The sequence below is a fragment of the Phaethon lepturus genome, unplaced genomic scaffold, assembly GCF_000687285.1.
Source record: "Phaethon lepturus isolate BGI_N335 unplaced genomic scaffold, ASM68728v1 scaffold10294, whole genome shotgun sequence".
Lineage (NCBI taxonomy): Eukaryota > Metazoa > Chordata > Aves > Phaethontiformes > Phaethontidae > Phaethon > Phaethon lepturus.
In genome coordinates, this window is record NW_010535548.1 from 112,190 (window position 1) to 129,816 (window position 17,627).

At 39.0% G+C, this 17,627-nt stretch overlaps 1 protein-coding gene across 1 annotated transcript in view; it reads left to right on the plus strand.

Moving 5' to 3' along the window:
* The window catches only part of LOC104619842 (rap1 GTPase-GDP dissociation stimulator 1-like), a gene marked incomplete at its 3' end in the record, with an annotated part of 25,896 nt that extends 8,720 nt beyond the window's left edge, over positions 1–17,176 (plus strand). The window contains exons 6-14 of the mRNA XM_010285869.1: positions 185–313; positions 817–942; positions 1,601–1,744; positions 5,787–5,921; positions 9,108–9,233; positions 13,533–13,672; positions 14,547–14,673; positions 15,684–15,812; positions 17,070–17,176. Coding sequence (XP_010284171.1) covers positions 185–313; positions 817–942; positions 1,601–1,744; positions 5,787–5,921; positions 9,108–9,233; positions 13,533–13,672; positions 14,547–14,673; positions 15,684–15,812; positions 17,070–17,176 — 1,163 coding nt within the window. The remainder of the gene's footprint in view (positions 1–184; positions 314–816; positions 943–1,600; positions 1,745–5,786; positions 5,922–9,107; positions 9,234–13,532; positions 13,673–14,546; positions 14,674–15,683; positions 15,813–17,069) is intronic.
* Between the last annotated feature and the right edge of the window lie 451 nt (positions 17,177–17,627).

A 17,627-nucleotide genomic window follows, 5' to 3' on the forward strand; every position in this document is an offset into this window, starting at 1 on the left:
GTTCTGAACCTGGATTTCCCAAATACACACATTAGCCTGAACCCACAGCACAAAAGTTGTACAAATTCTAACACTGAGAAAAAAAACAGATTATCTTCCTGCAAAGCATCTCAGTTGCACTCTTTTCACTGATTTAATTGGCCCCTATTTAATCACCTTTAACTTCTATGCTGACTATTACCAGGAGATCTTCAGGAAGAGCTGGTGAAGGTAGGAGTAATCACATCACTAGTCCGAATATTAACCGATTATGCAGAGAGTGAACCACTTGTCCATGTTGATCTGTTGGCCTTATACAACCTTGCAGACCTTGGTAAGTAAATCCCATATTACCTAATACCATGTTCACTTCAAATACATTTTATGTCAGACAGCAGCAAGCTTTAAAAAAAAATTTCATATTTGTTAACGTACATCTTTTAGATGTTTAGGATCCCAGCAAGACTAGAACCATCTAATCAAGGCAGAAAATAGACTACTACAGCAAACTGGCACGTGTCAATTAGATATATTAAATAATCATACTACAGATGGATTTATAAGAGTCAATGGAATTAAGCCAAGATTAATTTGGCAGCTATTGTAAGGTCATAGCTACAGGAATTACACAAAAATAGTGTTAAAGAAGGGGAGGAGAAGGTATGGAGTAGAATTTTGCTGTCTCAATGCTGTCCAAAGGGACAGAAGCATCTATAGAAACAGCAAAAGCATTCAAAAAACAAAGTAGTGTCTAATCACTTCAGGTTATAAGGAGATATGCTTTTAACATTTACTCAGATACAGTCCAGATGTTGAATGTTTCTTTACCATCTACAGATATAGCCAAAGAAGCTCTAAGCAAGACAAAGGTTGCTGAACAGCTGGTGAAACAACTGAGAAGAGCAGAGAACCATGAGAGGTTAGAAATTGTCTTTGAGGTCCTGCAAGCACTTGCAGAAAATGGTAAGGCTCCTTTCAGCGTGGGGGAATGAGGGGAGACAGGAGACTGGTACTTTGCTTAAGCTCTGGGTTCTGAGTTTGCCATGGGATCCTACTAATGGGAACCCGCAAACGTTTCAATAGAAATAAGTCACAAGAACATTTGAAATCCTGGCCTGAGCAAGACTTTGAAGCTTAACAGGTGAGGCAAAGAAAGGAGGGAGAGAGTAGCATTCCACTCTGTTTCAGTGGATCCATGAGACAGCAGATTCAAACTCATTTTCCATGGTGGGCAACAGGAAAGCAGACTCAACAGATTTTTTTTTTTTAACTAAAAAATTACATACAATCAAGTTACCATAGATATCTACTCTAAGCAGTGGTGTAAGAAGCACCAACAAGAATCCACTAATAATATCTAGATACCCGATACAGATTTTAATGAAATGAAAAAAAATCATGACCAGCAATACAAGAAATGTCAAAGTTCAATGAAGAAGCTTTGCTCATTCTGCCTTGGTGTCATCCTAGCACCAGAATATCTGTTACAAACAAGACCAAAAAAAAGTGACTGCACCTGAAAAAAAGACTGTCTGAAGTTCAAGGATTTAGCTTCCTAGTTTGAAACATTTCGACAAAGACCCAGGAAGTTTTCAGCATGCTTTTACTGTGATCTTTACAGATGCTCTGAAAGTGCAGTTGGTGGAGGCAGGAGTGCAAGAGGTGCTGTCCGAGATCCTGCTGAGGCTCCAGGGTAGTTCACAAGCTGAAGATACCTGCATTCTGAAGGCTGCATCAGATCTCATTGTCTCTCTGCTTCTTGGAGGTAAAAAAAGGGAATACCGACAGTCCAGATACATAAAGAAACAACATCAAGAAGTCCCCTTAGCAGAGGGCTTGCCATCTGCTCTGTTGCTTTCATTTCCTTAAGAGGGACACATCTGCAACCTGTTTCATAATCCTTAGGGGAATTCTTCTCAGACACCACACTTTTTCACTTTTTATAGGAACCTAGTGCTCACATTGTCATGCTTCCCTTCAAGCATATACATATGTTGCCTCAAGTCATCATATGCCACTGTGACTGCTCCTGCACAGAACAAATGCAAGCAAAAACTTCAGGCCATTGCAGCTGTACCTGTGGTTGTCAGTTCACACCCCGCTTCTGCAACTTCACTTTCAAAGCTAGCCTAAGAGCCAGTTTTAAATTTAATCATCAGATTAAGTTCACATGGTATTGAACTGCTCATGTTTTCCTCACTTGCTATTTGAAATCTGTGTACATACTTCAAACATTTGGATTAACAAATGAAATGTAAGAACCTTCTTTTTAAGTTCTGCATCTATCTATTAGCAACAGACTACATGCAGTGCTGACCTAGATTTTTCACTAAGTCTTTAAGCTGATTTCAGGAACAACACAAAAAGGCTAAAGACCTAACAGCAACTTAGTTTAGGTGGCCCTGCTATGTCGTATTTTGGCCAATACAGATTAAAGAATAAAACATCAAGAACTGGACACTTATACTTCAGCCCACCACCCCATAGAAAAAAATTCCACGGAAATCTGATCTCAGCATCCCAAAGCAACCAACATTTTTAAGGTCTTAAATTATTAACTATAACAACAATCTTTAAGTCATCACTGATTCAAATCTCTCCAAAGACAGACAGAAAGTACACTTCGGGGCTAATTATAAACAGACGTGAGATGTTCTCTTTATCATGCCACAGATAAGTACATGCAGTAATTTTTTTGCTCCCAGAATGTTGGTACTTGCATCACATCGAGACACATGCTGCTACAGAGACAGTAGCAATGGCTATTGCTAATTCTACAAAAAAATGGTAAGGTTGGTTATACTCTACCTTTCAAAGACGGAAAGCCACTGTTTGTGAGTGGAGAGAAAATCAACACTTAGATTTCACTGCTCCCTGTCTCTGTAACATTCTTGCTTTTCTGCACACTGGAGACTTGCATACCTTTAAGTTGCAGATGCTAATAATACTAAAAGTAACTTGAGGGACACAATTGTGAAAAATGGGGTGGTCAGGTATGCAAGCTTTCACACTTTTTTTTGCCTAAATCACACATCATTAGAGGGAGGGGAGACTCTGGAAATGTTTCATGGCAAATAGATTTGTTTGAAAAAGAAAAAAACTAACATACCGTTATTGATGTTTTAGTGTTTAAGTCACTTCATGAAGGGATGGTTACTCAGACACATCGGGGGGCAAAAATAAATCTCAAGATAAGCCATTTTATATCTTTCACACTTTCCTATTATAGAAAGCAATGAGTCTTAATGCTATGCAGAGAAACACAGAGATTCTTATTAACAGACTCCTGGAAGACGCGCTGTGCTGAATCAGGCAGCAGAAGACACCCCACCACGCTTTCTGTCCTTTCACACTGATAGCTACTGTACTGGCTTCAAATTCAATTAACAAAGAAGAGCCTTTTCAACAATGCTCAACTTTCTGCATTAGTATGTGCTTAATTATCACAAAATATTCCCTCACAGCTGTCTGAATGTTTAGCTAGTCAGTCTCATCTGTTTTTTTTCTTTAACACAAGCTGTCATACAGCCATGTCTCCACCTCCCCCCACATCCTTTCTAGATTCCCTTTCTTCCTTGTCTTATACCTTGCTCTGAATCAGCCATTGTGCATCATTGTTCTACAAAGGCCACAGAAATGCCCTCAGTGCCTTTGAACTTCAATTTATTCAGCTGAATGGCTTGGTCTGTCACTCACTCTTCTTCCTCCATCTCCCCCACAACCCCATTAGATGTTCATGTGGAAAAAGTGAATAATCCCTTTCAGGCCCCAGTATGTGCCACTGATGTATGCACAGACTTTAATCTAAGAGGAAAAAAATTCTATGGAAATCTGATCTCAGCATCAAATGACTTCTGAGGCAGTGAAAAGATGACAGACAGCTTTTGCAGCTATGAAAGTGGCTGTTCCTATCAGACTTTAACTATGAGCCATTAAATTGAAGGTTCTGCTGCTATCCAAGCAAAAAAATCTATAGGGGAGAGAACCAATTTGGAGCTCTGTGACAATCAAAGCAAGGCAACCATTAATGGGTTCTGCCTATTCACACTTTACTACAAGAGAAAAAAAATGTTCTGCCATTCTTTGGTTTGAAAGCTGGGGGGAGTAGAGAAATTAAGTTCAATTAAGGTTAGTCTATATGAAGATCAAAGTATTTTGCTGTAGAATTTTGTCACACCAAAAGAGATTGTCTGTTCATAGAGAACCTATTCCTAAAGAGGACTAGGCAATTTTCCTTATACTCTGATCTCCAAAGATTAGGACCAGGCAAGAGAACATTTGAAGAATCACAAGAAAAAAATATCAGCTTTAGAGAATGCATGCATAAATTGATATCAAAAGATTTTTGTATGAGTAGAATTCAAACTATTTGAGAAACTGACAGTTCTCTTATGAAAATATCCACTTACATTTTATAAACATTTGACAAACTCTTATTTAACATTTGTAGTAATACAGTGGAAAACCATGCTACTAACCTAAATGCTAAGAGATTAAACAAATAGCAGGCATTGGTTCAAAAGACAACACGGAGGAGTTTCTACTACTTTGGAGTGGAAGTAACATTCAAACCAGCAAAGGCGTTAAAATTACTAGAGACATTTTTAAGTGGTATACATACAAAAATTAGAAGCCTGTACACCTTAGGCATGCAGTTAGTGCTATGGAGAAGCACCTAAAGCTACTTCTGGCTGGATTCTGTATTTATATGAAGTCTGTATAGTTCCACAGATGTTTACCCCAGGTGAAGATGTGGTCTTCCTACATAGTGTTCACACAGTTCTGCCCTATTTTAACAAACAACATTCACATGCTAACAGCACAGCAATAAGGAAGTGTTGACTGGTGTCAGGAATATACTCATCGAGGTATATTAAACTGCGTAAAATAAAATACAGAAAAATATTTGGAAAATGGCACATTCAAAACACTTCCTTCAGGAAGGATGCAGCCCATAATATGCAGGGTTTCCTTTTGCTCTTTAGGAGAATACTTTCTCATTTCCTATCAAGGTGAGCCAAGTAGCTTCTGATAACAAAAGGGCTGTCACCTCTGCAGACCAAGTTCTCAGAGAGAGGGGGAGACGTACAGACACACATTTTACGGAGCATATTCTGGGGGCAAAATGGTAGTTCTCTGGAATGTACAAATCTGCTCTTTCACCAGCATTAAACAGATCAGAACTCTCTAGGTCAACTCATTTTCCTAGCTTCACAGGACTGCAACGCAATTAGACTTCTCATTTGAGAAAGCGGGGTTCTCAGAACAGGTAAGAAAAACCTAGGCACAATTCTTTCAATGATTAGTTAATGACAAATTATTTGACTGAATACGAGTCACAGCAGTACAGAACTAGCAATCAGACTCATCATTGCTGGATAAGATCCCTGGTCTCACAATAGCTTCTTAAACAGAATAGCAAACTTGGAGTATTAAAGCTATCTTGTGGAGAAATGGAAAAATGCCACCACCATTCCACCATATATATTGTGGAAAATAAAGCAGTATCGAGGAAGAAATTGACTGCAGAACATATGTTTTAGAATTTGCCAGTGACTGCCCCTAGAAAGCTCTCTAAAGCTAACCTTTGCTAGAGATGGCTCAGCATCAGTTCACAGGTGGCTGATGTCCACTTTTCTCTAGAGAGTTGAAGATTATAAAAAACAATGCAAGAGCTACAGTCTCAATCTTATTAAGGCATGAAAAAAGCCAAGGCAAAGACTCCCTGAATTCTCAATCCACACGATTAATTCCTACTATTGTGTTTCTTATCTCTCTCACCTGCTTGGTTTTGCTTCTTTCTTCAGATGGCAACTGTGTACAAATGCTACAGCTGGGAGTCATACATCAGCTTCTGGATCTTTTGGAGGAACACGCAGAGAGTGGGGATGTCTCTGTTCAACATGCTGCACTCAGTGCACTTCGAAACCTTGCTATACCAGGTACAGAGTTTGAAGGCAATTAACTTACTGGGGTTTTTTGTAAAGACAGGTCATTTAATGAGATCTGTGCAGTTCTGTCCAAGCCACCAATTCTAGTCCCTTGTATTTTGAGGGGCAACTGACCTTTTTTCCCCCTGCAGACATATACATATTTGAATATTTCATCAGGATTTCTCATCTACATAAAGGGTCTAAATATAATAAAGTGTGATCTCATTGCCAGCTGCTAAAATGGTTTCATTTTAACAGCATACAGCAGTTCAAGACAAAAATACAAAACAGGGTTTATTGCTTAAAATACAGAGTAGGGGTAGAGCTATCACATCACAGCTGGTAGGGAATTCACAAATCTCCTCTTCTATAAAGTAAATATTTATTGCAAATTCAGCCTTTGTAACACACTTTAAAGCTACAACTTAAAAGGGGCATTTAAGAAAGATGCAGATAGGCTTTTTAGCAAGGCCTGTTACAATAGGACAATGCATAACGGTTTTAAAGTAAAAGACAGCAGATTTAGACTAGATAGAAGGAAGACATTTTTTACAACAAGGATGGTGAGACCCTGGCCCAGGTTGCCCAGAGCAGTGGTAGCTGCCCCATCCCTGGAAACATTCCAGGTCAGGCTGGACGGGGCTCCGAGCAATCTGTTCTAGTTGAAGATGTCCCTGCTCACTGTGCAGGGGGGTTGGACTAGATGGCCTTTAAAGGTCCCTTCCAGCCCAAACTATTAAAAGATCATAAGAGAAGAATCGTTGAATACACATCAGAAAATTGTGTTGCTTCTCAATCTCAAATTTATTGCTTCAATGTGAAAGTGCAATTCAGGCCAAAAATGTTTTGCTAGAGAATTAAACAGTACAGCACCCTGCAACGCACTCCTTACACCGCGATACAGTATTCCAGAGGGGAGCATGACACTAACGCTATTTTCTGAAAATGAAAGAACCTGAAGTTGTCTGCCAATTTTGTTATGTAAGCTAGCCAGCATGCTTGGTTTAGCAGTTTTATACATAAACATTGCTTTGAACAAGTGAGAGCCCCAGAATAATACTAGTTGTTACTTTGCCTCCACTACTTCCTTTTAAAGCCTGATACACCCTCATTTCTTCTTGCAGATAGCTCTCTTCAGAACTTCACCCATTTCTTTATTTCATATATACTTTTTATATACTCTCAAGTAATTTATTTAGGTTGGTTTATAGTATTATCACACTGTCTGGATCGTAATAGCCATCCATCTATTCAGTATTTTAATAAACATTTCACACCATAAGCCCCTCACTGCTTCTATGTATATTTTACTTCTCTGCAAAGAGATTTTTCTACCATCATTCATGTCAGCAGAGGCCTGTGCAAATCGTTTTTTGGTGCTAATAGAGTATGCAGGATCTCGACCATGCATTCCAGCTACCTTACATCAGTTATAACCTAATACAGAGCTATTAGAAGATAATCATAGAATCATAAAAAAAAAAAAATCAGAGTCATCCAGCTGAAATTAGAAGAGTAATTTAGTAGGGAAAATGTAACTATCTTTATTAGAAGGAAAAGGTGGATTTATTCTATAAGCCTAGGGGTGTCCCATGCTTAGGTCTCTTAGGTCTCTTCACTCCTGCAACACGTACAATAGTATTTAATGATTACAAGCAGCAAAGGTACCAATTAATCTCATTTGAAAGACAGCAATTTTGATGTAGTTTCCCTTGACAACAAGCAAAGATGATCACATTCTAACTCACAACAGAACTCACTCCTCAACAAATACCAAGGCCCACTTTTAGCAATGCCAACCCAGGCATTCCTTGTGAGTTCCTTAACAAAGCAATGAACACAGCTGATCTTGCAAAGATTGTATGATCTAAACTCCCAAAAAATGTGGTTGCAACCTACAATTTCACCCCTATATCACTGCCTGCTACACATATTGCCAGTAGATCTTAATTTCTTTGCAGCTGTACTTTAAAAGGCTCAACTCTGAATTATAAAGTATCAATGTAACAATACAGAGTCTGTTTTGGTTATCTGTTCTGTTCAAGTCTATTACAAACCATTTCAGATCTTTTCCAGTGTGTGGGCAATGCATAGCACTTAAAGTGCTATTCCAACACTGTGCTTTTCCTCATCAATTCATAAAAATATCAGAATATGGAAGCTGTAAGACATTCCCTCACGATAACACATTCCTTCTAGAAATACAAACTCTATCACTTTCAAAAATAGTCTGCACTACCTGGAAAAAAACAAGTGCAAATCCAAATAAATCATAAAATAAAAATGAATTAAATATGGGCCATCACTTGCAAGTGGGCACAGGGAAAGTCTTCAATTCAAGTAGTGATCTTAAAAAAGAACAAGTGCTTATAAAAAATTTGAAAAAAGTCATTATGCTCTAGTGAATGGAGCCAGTCTGTGCCACTGAAAGACAAGGACGTTAAGAACAAGTTACTTGACAGCGTCTGCTTCTCAATTTGTCCAGTGAAAGGAAGAAGGGATAGAACAGTTATCTCCCTAACTTCACTGTCACGTCATTCCCCCACCCCTCAAAAAAAAGGCAAGCAGAGGATGGGAAGAAAATTGCTCTGGAGAACACAGCTTTTAGTAGCACAGTCAAGCAGCATTAGGACTCCTTCCAGACAAGCTGCTAATTATTACCAGGGATTATTGCACTAATGACTGGAGCAAAGACACAAGAATTAGGAAAGCACAGAAACAAAGGCCTGAATAACAGGGGATCAGTGAGCTCAGATACAAAAAGCAAATTCATTCTCAAGAAATATGGCTGTCTAAATCACTTCTGCCACCCAGTTCTTAAGATGAGCAAGCACAGGAAAGGCTTGCTCATGTGAGTGGGCAAGTGGATGGATAATCTATTACAACTAGAAAAAGGAAGAGAAACAACAATGCTGTGTTTATTCTCTTATGTACTTCATTCCAGGCACAGCTGAGATCAAAAGTAACTAAAATATCCTAACAGCAATTCCTAGGAAGGTTTTAACTCAAAAGAGAAGCTTAAACAGTTGGGTAGTCCTGACTTAATTTCTGTACACTCTAACAAGTTGGACCTCTTGCTAAGACATAATAGAGCATAAAATTCAGAACAACAGTTATGTCATATCTGTATTTTCAGACGTTCGTGTAGTCACCAAGCTTCACATCAACACTTTTTTTTTTTTCTCTATTTTCTAGTTGTTGACAAGGTTCAAATGCTGGAGGAAGGTGTGGCAGAACGGATTCAGGCACTTCTAAGGTCAGAGATACCTCCCGTGCAGTTTAAACTTCTTGGAACACTACGGATGTTAGCAGATGGTCAAGGTAGGGAATTGCTAACACTTACTGATGTCAGTTATGCATCCCCCTCTTCTCCTCCCCCTGCAAGACAAGGAATGTGCAAGGAGACTACAGGCTAAGTGTCCTGCTAACCTGATTCTACTCAAGCTGGAGAGGTTCCAACAGAGATGACTGCTGGAGGCTGAGAGCCTTCCATACTGACCTAGTCAGACCCAGAGGTAGATGAGAAACAAACCAAATGGAAGGATCTGCAGAAGTCAGTGAGAACTGGCAAAGGCCTAAAAGGAAGATGATGTTTTCCACCAGAGATATGCCATCATACTCATGCCTTGCTGGTAAAGAGTCAGGTTAAGGATTTACAGTGCCAAATCACAGGAAAGCAGATCAATGAACAGGAGAATATAAAAGGATCAAAGGAAGCTGGGGTGGAGTAAGGCAGGAGAAATGAGTTTCTACCGGTTACACAGTCTCTCTGTACAAGTTGCCACGTTTATCTTGCTGGCGTGGCTCCAACGTTGAATTTACTTCGCATGTTGAAATATGGGATTATCTACTTGCACTTCATTCAGTTTTACACAGGAGGCGGGTATGCAAAGGCAACCATACCTGTGCGTATCGTTGCTTTTTGAGAAACACGCACAATATCAGAATCGCATTAAGATCACTACAATATCTTAATTTATCCTTATACTCTGGTAAGAAGCTAGGTAAGTCTAACACAAAAACAAGTGTTGTGGGGTTTGGGGTTTTTTCATGGTGTTCCAATTCTTTCATATCACCAGAGCAGCTACTCTAGAACGTTAATCAGTACAGACCACTTTAATGTGCAGGAACAACAATAAATAGGTCAAAAACAGAAAAGTTATGACCATTTTGCAATGGGGACTGACAGCTGGTATGGAACAATTACAATCACAAATTCATTAGTTACATGAAAGGAGAAAAAAATCTCACTCTCCTACATTCCATGCCGCACTCATTTACACCACTGCAAGACACCACTTTGAAATGGCAGCTACTTGTATCCTTCTTCAAATGAATATGCATTATATAAAATTTAGATCTAGCACTCATTAATTTGCACTGATTCTAGTCCAGTAAAAAGCTGCTTTCACTTATATTTCACTATGGTAGGAAATAGACATTGGAAGATTGTAGAAACTTAGCCTCTTCCTCTCAGGCTTTGAAGGAAGTAATTGAAAGGCAATTTCTCTAGTTACATCTGAACTGTGACAGGGGAGACCACTTAGCTTTTGCAGTTGAGACAGAACACAGATCTAAATTACCAAACATGAATTTTTTTTTTTTTTTTACTCAATGCTCTTTACCAGCCCTAGTATGAAGTTGGAATTTGGCATAAAATGGTACAACTTCTGAATCTGAAACAATACAGGTATCAAAGTCTAGAGTAGAAAAAAAAGATGTAGAAGATTGTTCAATGTTTACCCATTCCTGCCTATGAGCACACAGTTCTCCCACCTTTAATTACTTTCTATTTTATCCACCCATAAGCTAACACTGCCCTTAATTAACTCAGCCTGAAACTCTTATGAATACACATCTATTAAGTAGTCCACACTAAATTAGTTAATTGCATTATCTAGTACAAATTCATTACTCCAACAACCACTGGGCATGCTGAGGCCTACAGACTAGAAGAGGTAGGTTTCTTTCCAACTGTAGAACTGCAGTCAGATCTGTCAGCTTCATTACACTAAAGAGATGTTAACATTAACTCCTGGTTTTTTCACTGTTTTGCTTCAAAGGAGCAGAATAATTTGTGCACTTCAACAGCCAAAGGACTTTCAGCTCAACTGAAAGTTCAATCATACATACAATTTAGTCAACTTAGGCTTTTGTAAGTTAAAAGGTCCTCCTTTTCCTATCAAGAATAACTAACTAGGCTTTATCTCAAGGAGCTCCGCTGCTGGTAGACATCAGCAAGTCCCTGTCAAACTGGGTCAAGACACCTCCTTTGAACAAACCTCTTAGACTGGCTCCATTCACCACCCTCTTACCTCTTCCAGCTTTCTGTACTAAACCAGATTATCATGATGTCCTCAGACTAACATGTAACATCTGACCTAGAAACCAAAGCCCTTCTGTTACAGAGGTAATATGCAGGTGGCTGTGCAACGACAAGTAACTCTTCTCTCAAAACAAACATGCTCAGCTAGACTAGAAGATTCCTTTTGGGTTTTGATCCATGGATTGTTCCTTAGTGTACTGGACAAATAAAAAAAAAAGGAAGTGTCTGTCTTTCCTCATCTCTCTCCCCAAAATAAGAAGAGTATAGGTTGACTTACAGTTTCTGCAAAACATCTAGAGTAGTCATGTGGTTTGACACTGACCTTCCAGTGCACACTTTATTTGATACTTTCCAGAATATCTCAAAACAAATGCAACACACAGAAAAGCACAGGTAAAGAAACAGGAACAGGGTGATGCCCATCAGCCAAACCTATCCCTTCTGCTCCAGCTGTTAATATTGGTTCTTCAAATATTTGCTTCGGCAAAGCTCGAAGAGACAGACTTCCCAGTATCTTAAAGCCATGCAGACTTTTCCCCATATTTTTCCCCCTTTCTGAATTTGCTTCCAAAGGAGCAGGGATTTCCATACTTGCCTTCTTTCACGCCTGGAACTATTTTAAAAGTCTGGGAAGGCAGAAAAATATTGGAAAAAGCTCACAGACTCTTCATAGCCCTTCCTAAGGAATGTACCTTTCCCATAGAGGCCTTCACCACATCCTTCCTTCTTCAGAGCACACAACGCATTTCACGCTCATCTGCTCTGGTCCTCAAGCAAAGGGGTGGGGAGCAGACCTGGTACAGGACTCAAGATGACCAAAATTAAGTCAACAAGAATTACAAGTACTAATTACAACTTAATTACAAGTACTACATGAGACTCCTAAATTTGAATTAAGTCTTATAACCACAGTCTATTTTTGCAAATGGAGTAATTCTGCACCAAAAGCGAGCATCTGTCCTGGGACTACTCTTGCCTCTCTGGTGCCCAGTTGGAAGTGCTGTGCATTTATATCCTCAGTTCACGATCAACTGAAACACACGGAAACAGCGGTTTGGCAATTTAAAACACAGTTCTTTTGAGCTCTAAGCCAAATGGGTGAGCACTCAATTCCTATAAAAAGGCAGCTTAAGTTGTGCACATTGCTACTTTCTTATCTTTCTCCTGTACCCTTCACTTAGAAGAAAATTTCAGTTGAACCAAGATGTAGAATTCCAAAGTCTTAAGTATTGAATAGTATCAACTAACTGAAATTAATGAAGCAGTATTTACCAGGATGTTCTCTGGGCTGAACCCCTGCTTAACATATTTGGTTAAAATAAGAGTATTTCACAGTCCTCAGCTCTTATATCTGCATTTTTCCTTTGCTTAGGAAGTAACTTTCCACCAGTTAGTCACATTTGATCCACAGCACTTTAAAGATGCATTATTAGACTGCAGTAAGACTCATGTGGAACCAGGTGTTAAGGCTGATGCAATATTGAGAGAGCATGAGTAAAGTTCCTTTTGCTGCTGAACACAAGAGCTTTGGGAGTAGTCTCCCTTAGTAGCAACAAGCCTTAAACCACAGCATTTCCTAAGAAGTGGAACTCTAATGACAAGTTATCTAGTGAGGTTTTTTCCAAATGTCAACCACACAGATTAATACTTCTAGCAAGTCTTGAGATAGGGTTTCTGAAACATAGGGGAAGGCAAATTAAAAGGCACCTCTAAACTCTGGGAGAAAGTTTTGATCATGCTTAATACACGGTTCAACACACATTCTTAAGACTTCAAGACATGCAATTAGAGACATGCTGCAATTCTGTACCAAGACTTGGCTTCCCGCATGCTACCAACGGTAATTATCACCATTACTGAAAGCACTGAAACAGCAAGAAAAGGTTCTGGAGAGCCAATGATTATATTTGTGCAGGGCTCAAAGAGCAAGCGTAAGAAACCAAACAGGAAAGGGACAGTCCTCATGAAGATTTCAGTATAGCAACAGAATATTTGCTTTCAAAGCTATGAAGCTGCTCATTTTAAGCCCTGCTTCAGCAGCCTCTTAAAAAGGATAGGTCTATTGGAACAGGTTACTTTGTTCTTTACTTTCAAGAGTTACCCTAACACAACTGGCATTCCTCAAGCAGAGATTTCGAAGATCCCTTAAAATCCCAATAGTTTAGTTACAGCTCTTAGAACACTGAGCTCAGGCCTGTGGTTTTGGCTACTTCTACATTCACATTTCTGTGACAGACACAGAAAGACCGAAGAGTCCAATTGTGAATGTCTCCTGATGATGCTTTTCTCTTCAGCTGATGCAGCTGAAATCTTGGGCCAAGACCCCATGCTGCTCAACAGACTTGTACAGTGGTGCAACTCCAACGACCACACCGGCATTCATGGAGAAGCAAATCGGCTGCTAGCATCAATCTTGCGTCACAACAGATCCCAAGTACGAGAGCTATTGGTCTGATATGTTTCTACTTTATCCTTCTCTGATGTTTTTAGAGTTTGTCAATTTAGCTAGGGGTTAAGTGCTAAACAGCACATACAGCTTTATCACTAAAAACATGGCAGTTCACTGTAAAAACCATCCAGTCTGCCTCAGTACCACTAAGGGGAAGGTGAGCAGGAAAGCAGTGCCCTCTATAGCTGTAGATACTGCACAGAAATGAGCAACATGGTTACTTACTGTCACTTGTCAACTTTTACCCTGCTTGAGTAAGGCTTGACAAATGGTAAGTAGGTAAAGCTTTTCTATTTCCATAAATACTAGTTTCAAATTTCAAATTAAAATGGCAAAGATAACCCAGACCTGTCTTGAATATCAGTCTCCCAGGAGCTCCAAAGAGCTCACTTAGTGATGGATGAATCTGGCATGATCTGTATCTGGCAGCACATTACAGCAGGCTTCTGTTTCTTATAAATCATGCTATTATACACAGGCACCCCAACCGTGCTTTACTTTGAAGTAGTGATAAAAAAAGTAGATACTATCAGCACAGGCTTCAATAAAGTAAAGCTAATCTTTGCTAGTCTGAAGGCTTGAAATGAAAAATAAGGTCAAACTAAAACTTGAGACAAAATATATATTGTTTTATCTTATACGAATGCATATACATCATTGTAAGTATTGATATTCCAAGTAAATTGGACCAGCCCTAAACAGACACGTATCTTAAATGTTACCTCTAGTCTTCAAATATCAGTTTGCACTGCAGCAGGCAAATCATTTCCATCTATTCAGAGGCTGAAGAGTGCAATCCCACTTCCCTCAGTTTGTACATCAGACTTCCATCTGTGATATTTTACCTTTGCTTTAACAGGAAGTGGTCAAAGCCATCCAGGAGGCACAAGGAGTGAAGCAGCTCGTTTCCATGACAACAAGCAAACATGCTGCCATGCAGAATGAGGCTCTGAATGCTTTGGCAGTAGCATCTGCCATCAATTTAGGTATTTTTCTCCTAAAAGCATTTATCTGTGCAAGACGCTCAATTACTAAGAAACACTGGCATGTTGTTAATTCTACATGTAAGAAAAAGCATGTTTCTTTTCTAGATTTAGTTCTTCAGCATAAAATAAAGGGGGTCAGCCATGCAGAAGATCAAAAGCAATAGGCTTCAGGAATTGCCTAAAGATTTTGTTTGGGGTAGAGCCAAATGATCAGGTTCTGTGGACAGGCACAATCTGCTGAGTAGCATGGTATGTATGACTCCAGAAACCTACACAAAAACACAGAAGGAAAGTAAAGGGTATAAAGACTAAAGAGATGAGAGTCTAAATGAAGACAAAATTAAGGACGAATTATGGACTTGAATGGTCAAATGAAGACTATAAGTGGAGGAAATCTTCAGGAAGACAGGCATTTGAATGCAGGAGTGAATAAAGCAGAAGCACAGACAAGAGGCCCTTGTAGAAGCTGCAGGTGAAGCAAGTGACAAAACTATAAAGGTTCTAACTAACTTTGCTGAGCTAATTTTCAGAGGGATTGAGTATTTTCAGATTTTTCCTGTATGACTGATCACATTTGAAAATGGGTGTCTATTACAATAAAGACAGTCACTACAAAATCTACACACATCAAGATAAATTGAAAAGAAAGTAAATTTGGAATTTCTTATACTAACAAACAAGACAGTAGAGAGCTCATTTTACTGCTCGGTCCATCATTAAGGCTCTCAAACTCAATTGGGCAACTAACATGAATCAACATTTCTAGCACTGACCACTGCAAATTTTCAGCTATTATGAGGTTATTTTATACAATCTATAGTACACAGGTTCTGCCTTCCAGAATGAGGCCAGTGCAGAAACACTGTACAGAAAATACAGACATTCTCCAGTACAGAAAACAGATGCTCAATCTGAAACGAAGCCAGTCAGGAATTTTATTTTTAAAAAGCAACCATGTTCACTTTCTAGCTTCTTCTCAGGTAACAGGTATTCGTTTACTTATTTTTCAGAAACCCTTGAAGAATCTTTTAAGGAATCACAGCTAGTTCAAAGCTTACACAAACTTCTACAAGATGATAATACAAGTCCTGAGGTGAAATATAGTTCAATGGGTCTTTTGTGCAGTCTTCTTAATTCAGGTAACTTCATTAAGTTGACTGTGATGAAAGGATGGATATTTTTGATGAAAACGCAAGCGTTTTCTGTTACTGAAGTGTGCTGCTTGTGATGTTGCAGTCAGTGAATAGTAAAGGTTATTAAAGAGGTTCATTCTTAACTGATCACCAAAAATCCCAGTCAAGTAGCTTCTTGAAAAGCTGATTAAACCATCAGTTGAATAAAAAAAAGAAAGGCTTTATTCCACTGAGTCAATAACATAATCGAGTCCTGAAATAGCAAAATTAGAGCCTTGGAATAAAGGCATCTTTGTCCAAATTCACCATGCACTAATGTCTGGCAGTCCCAGGTCCTGTGTATGTACCACAGCATTTTCGTATTCAAAGAAATAAAGAGTCTGTATCATCTTCCACAGGCAGGCATACATTTGTTCTGCCTATGCTGTAACCAAACCAGAAGCTGAGATAAAACAGCAATTTTAGCAATGCTGCCTTTGCACAGCAACTTTCAGTAAAACATATGAAGGATATTATTTCAGTTTCTCTCGCTCCACAGTTAGGGAAGACTTAAAATGCTTTGAGCAAGATCAGACTCATCCTGGATGTGTGGCACTAACTGAAAACCACCACCTTGAAACCAGGAGTCCAAAGATCTCCTGCCAGTTTCTCACATCTTAATACATAAATCATGTAAATTGAAAATAACGATTGTGTTCAGGCAAGAATCTGCCACAAAGGGAGCTGCTTTTCAAATCCTGGAGCCACCCTGTATCGGCAGACAAGCTGGATTTTACAGTATATTCTACTTTTTGCCCCCTGTAAACCACAGAGGTATTGGAATAGGAATAAGCATTTGCAACCTTCAGTACTACTATAGAGTATTGACACAACAGATGGGGTCTATAAGACTTTTTTCCAGGGGTGTATATACTTAGCTCTTTATAGACTAACTGTAACACTATTAGTTGAGTCTTACTAATATGAAAGGCTAATAAAAAAAGCATACAAGCAAAAAAAATGCTGGAACTTGTCCTGTATTACATTTTCAGCAAAGTGCTTTTCTTCTGTTCAATCAATTCTTGGAAGTTAAACAGGAGAAAAAAATTTTAACCTGTTCAATACTTTCAATGGCAGAAAGGGTGTCTATTGAGAGAAATTTATTTAAATTAAAGCAGCTCGTTTTAAACAGCAAAAGACTCCAAACTTTTATCTTACAACAATTGTTGGGAGCCACTATGCCATGGCATGTCACTAAAAGTCAGCGTTTCATCTCCCATTCAGGTGATCTGAGACAAGAAATAGAAGAGGACAAGATTAAAGAAACCCTTGAACAACTCTGCAGTCACAGCAATGCAAATGTGGCCAAGGAAGCTATCGCAACATTACAGGTTGTGAGAAGAGAGACACCCCACTAGCCTCCCTTCTTCCCCCCAGTAACCCTGCATTGCTGCTGAGGCAAACGCAATAAAGCGCCAGCTTTGCCAATCCTACCTTGCATTTGTCAAGATGAGATCAAATTCAAAACCCTGTAGTGGTAGATACTGAAGAGCTAGAAAACAATAACTTTCTTAGCCAGTAGTGAAAGTTATTGAGGAAAAAAATAGAAGAGTACTGACCTTTAAAAAACTGTTATAAAGCAGGGCATATTTAAAAGTCAACAAGGCCTGCTGTTCTCAAACAATTTGAGTATAACTGGCTTATAACTGCAAACAAACGTTACAACTTTGTTCCCACAAAAGCTTTCCCACTTGCAAAACTTGTTAGCACTACTTAGCCCACTACGTTTGCCACAAAAATATCACTTTCAGGAGTGCTCTTGAGAAAGGGAATTTCATAAAA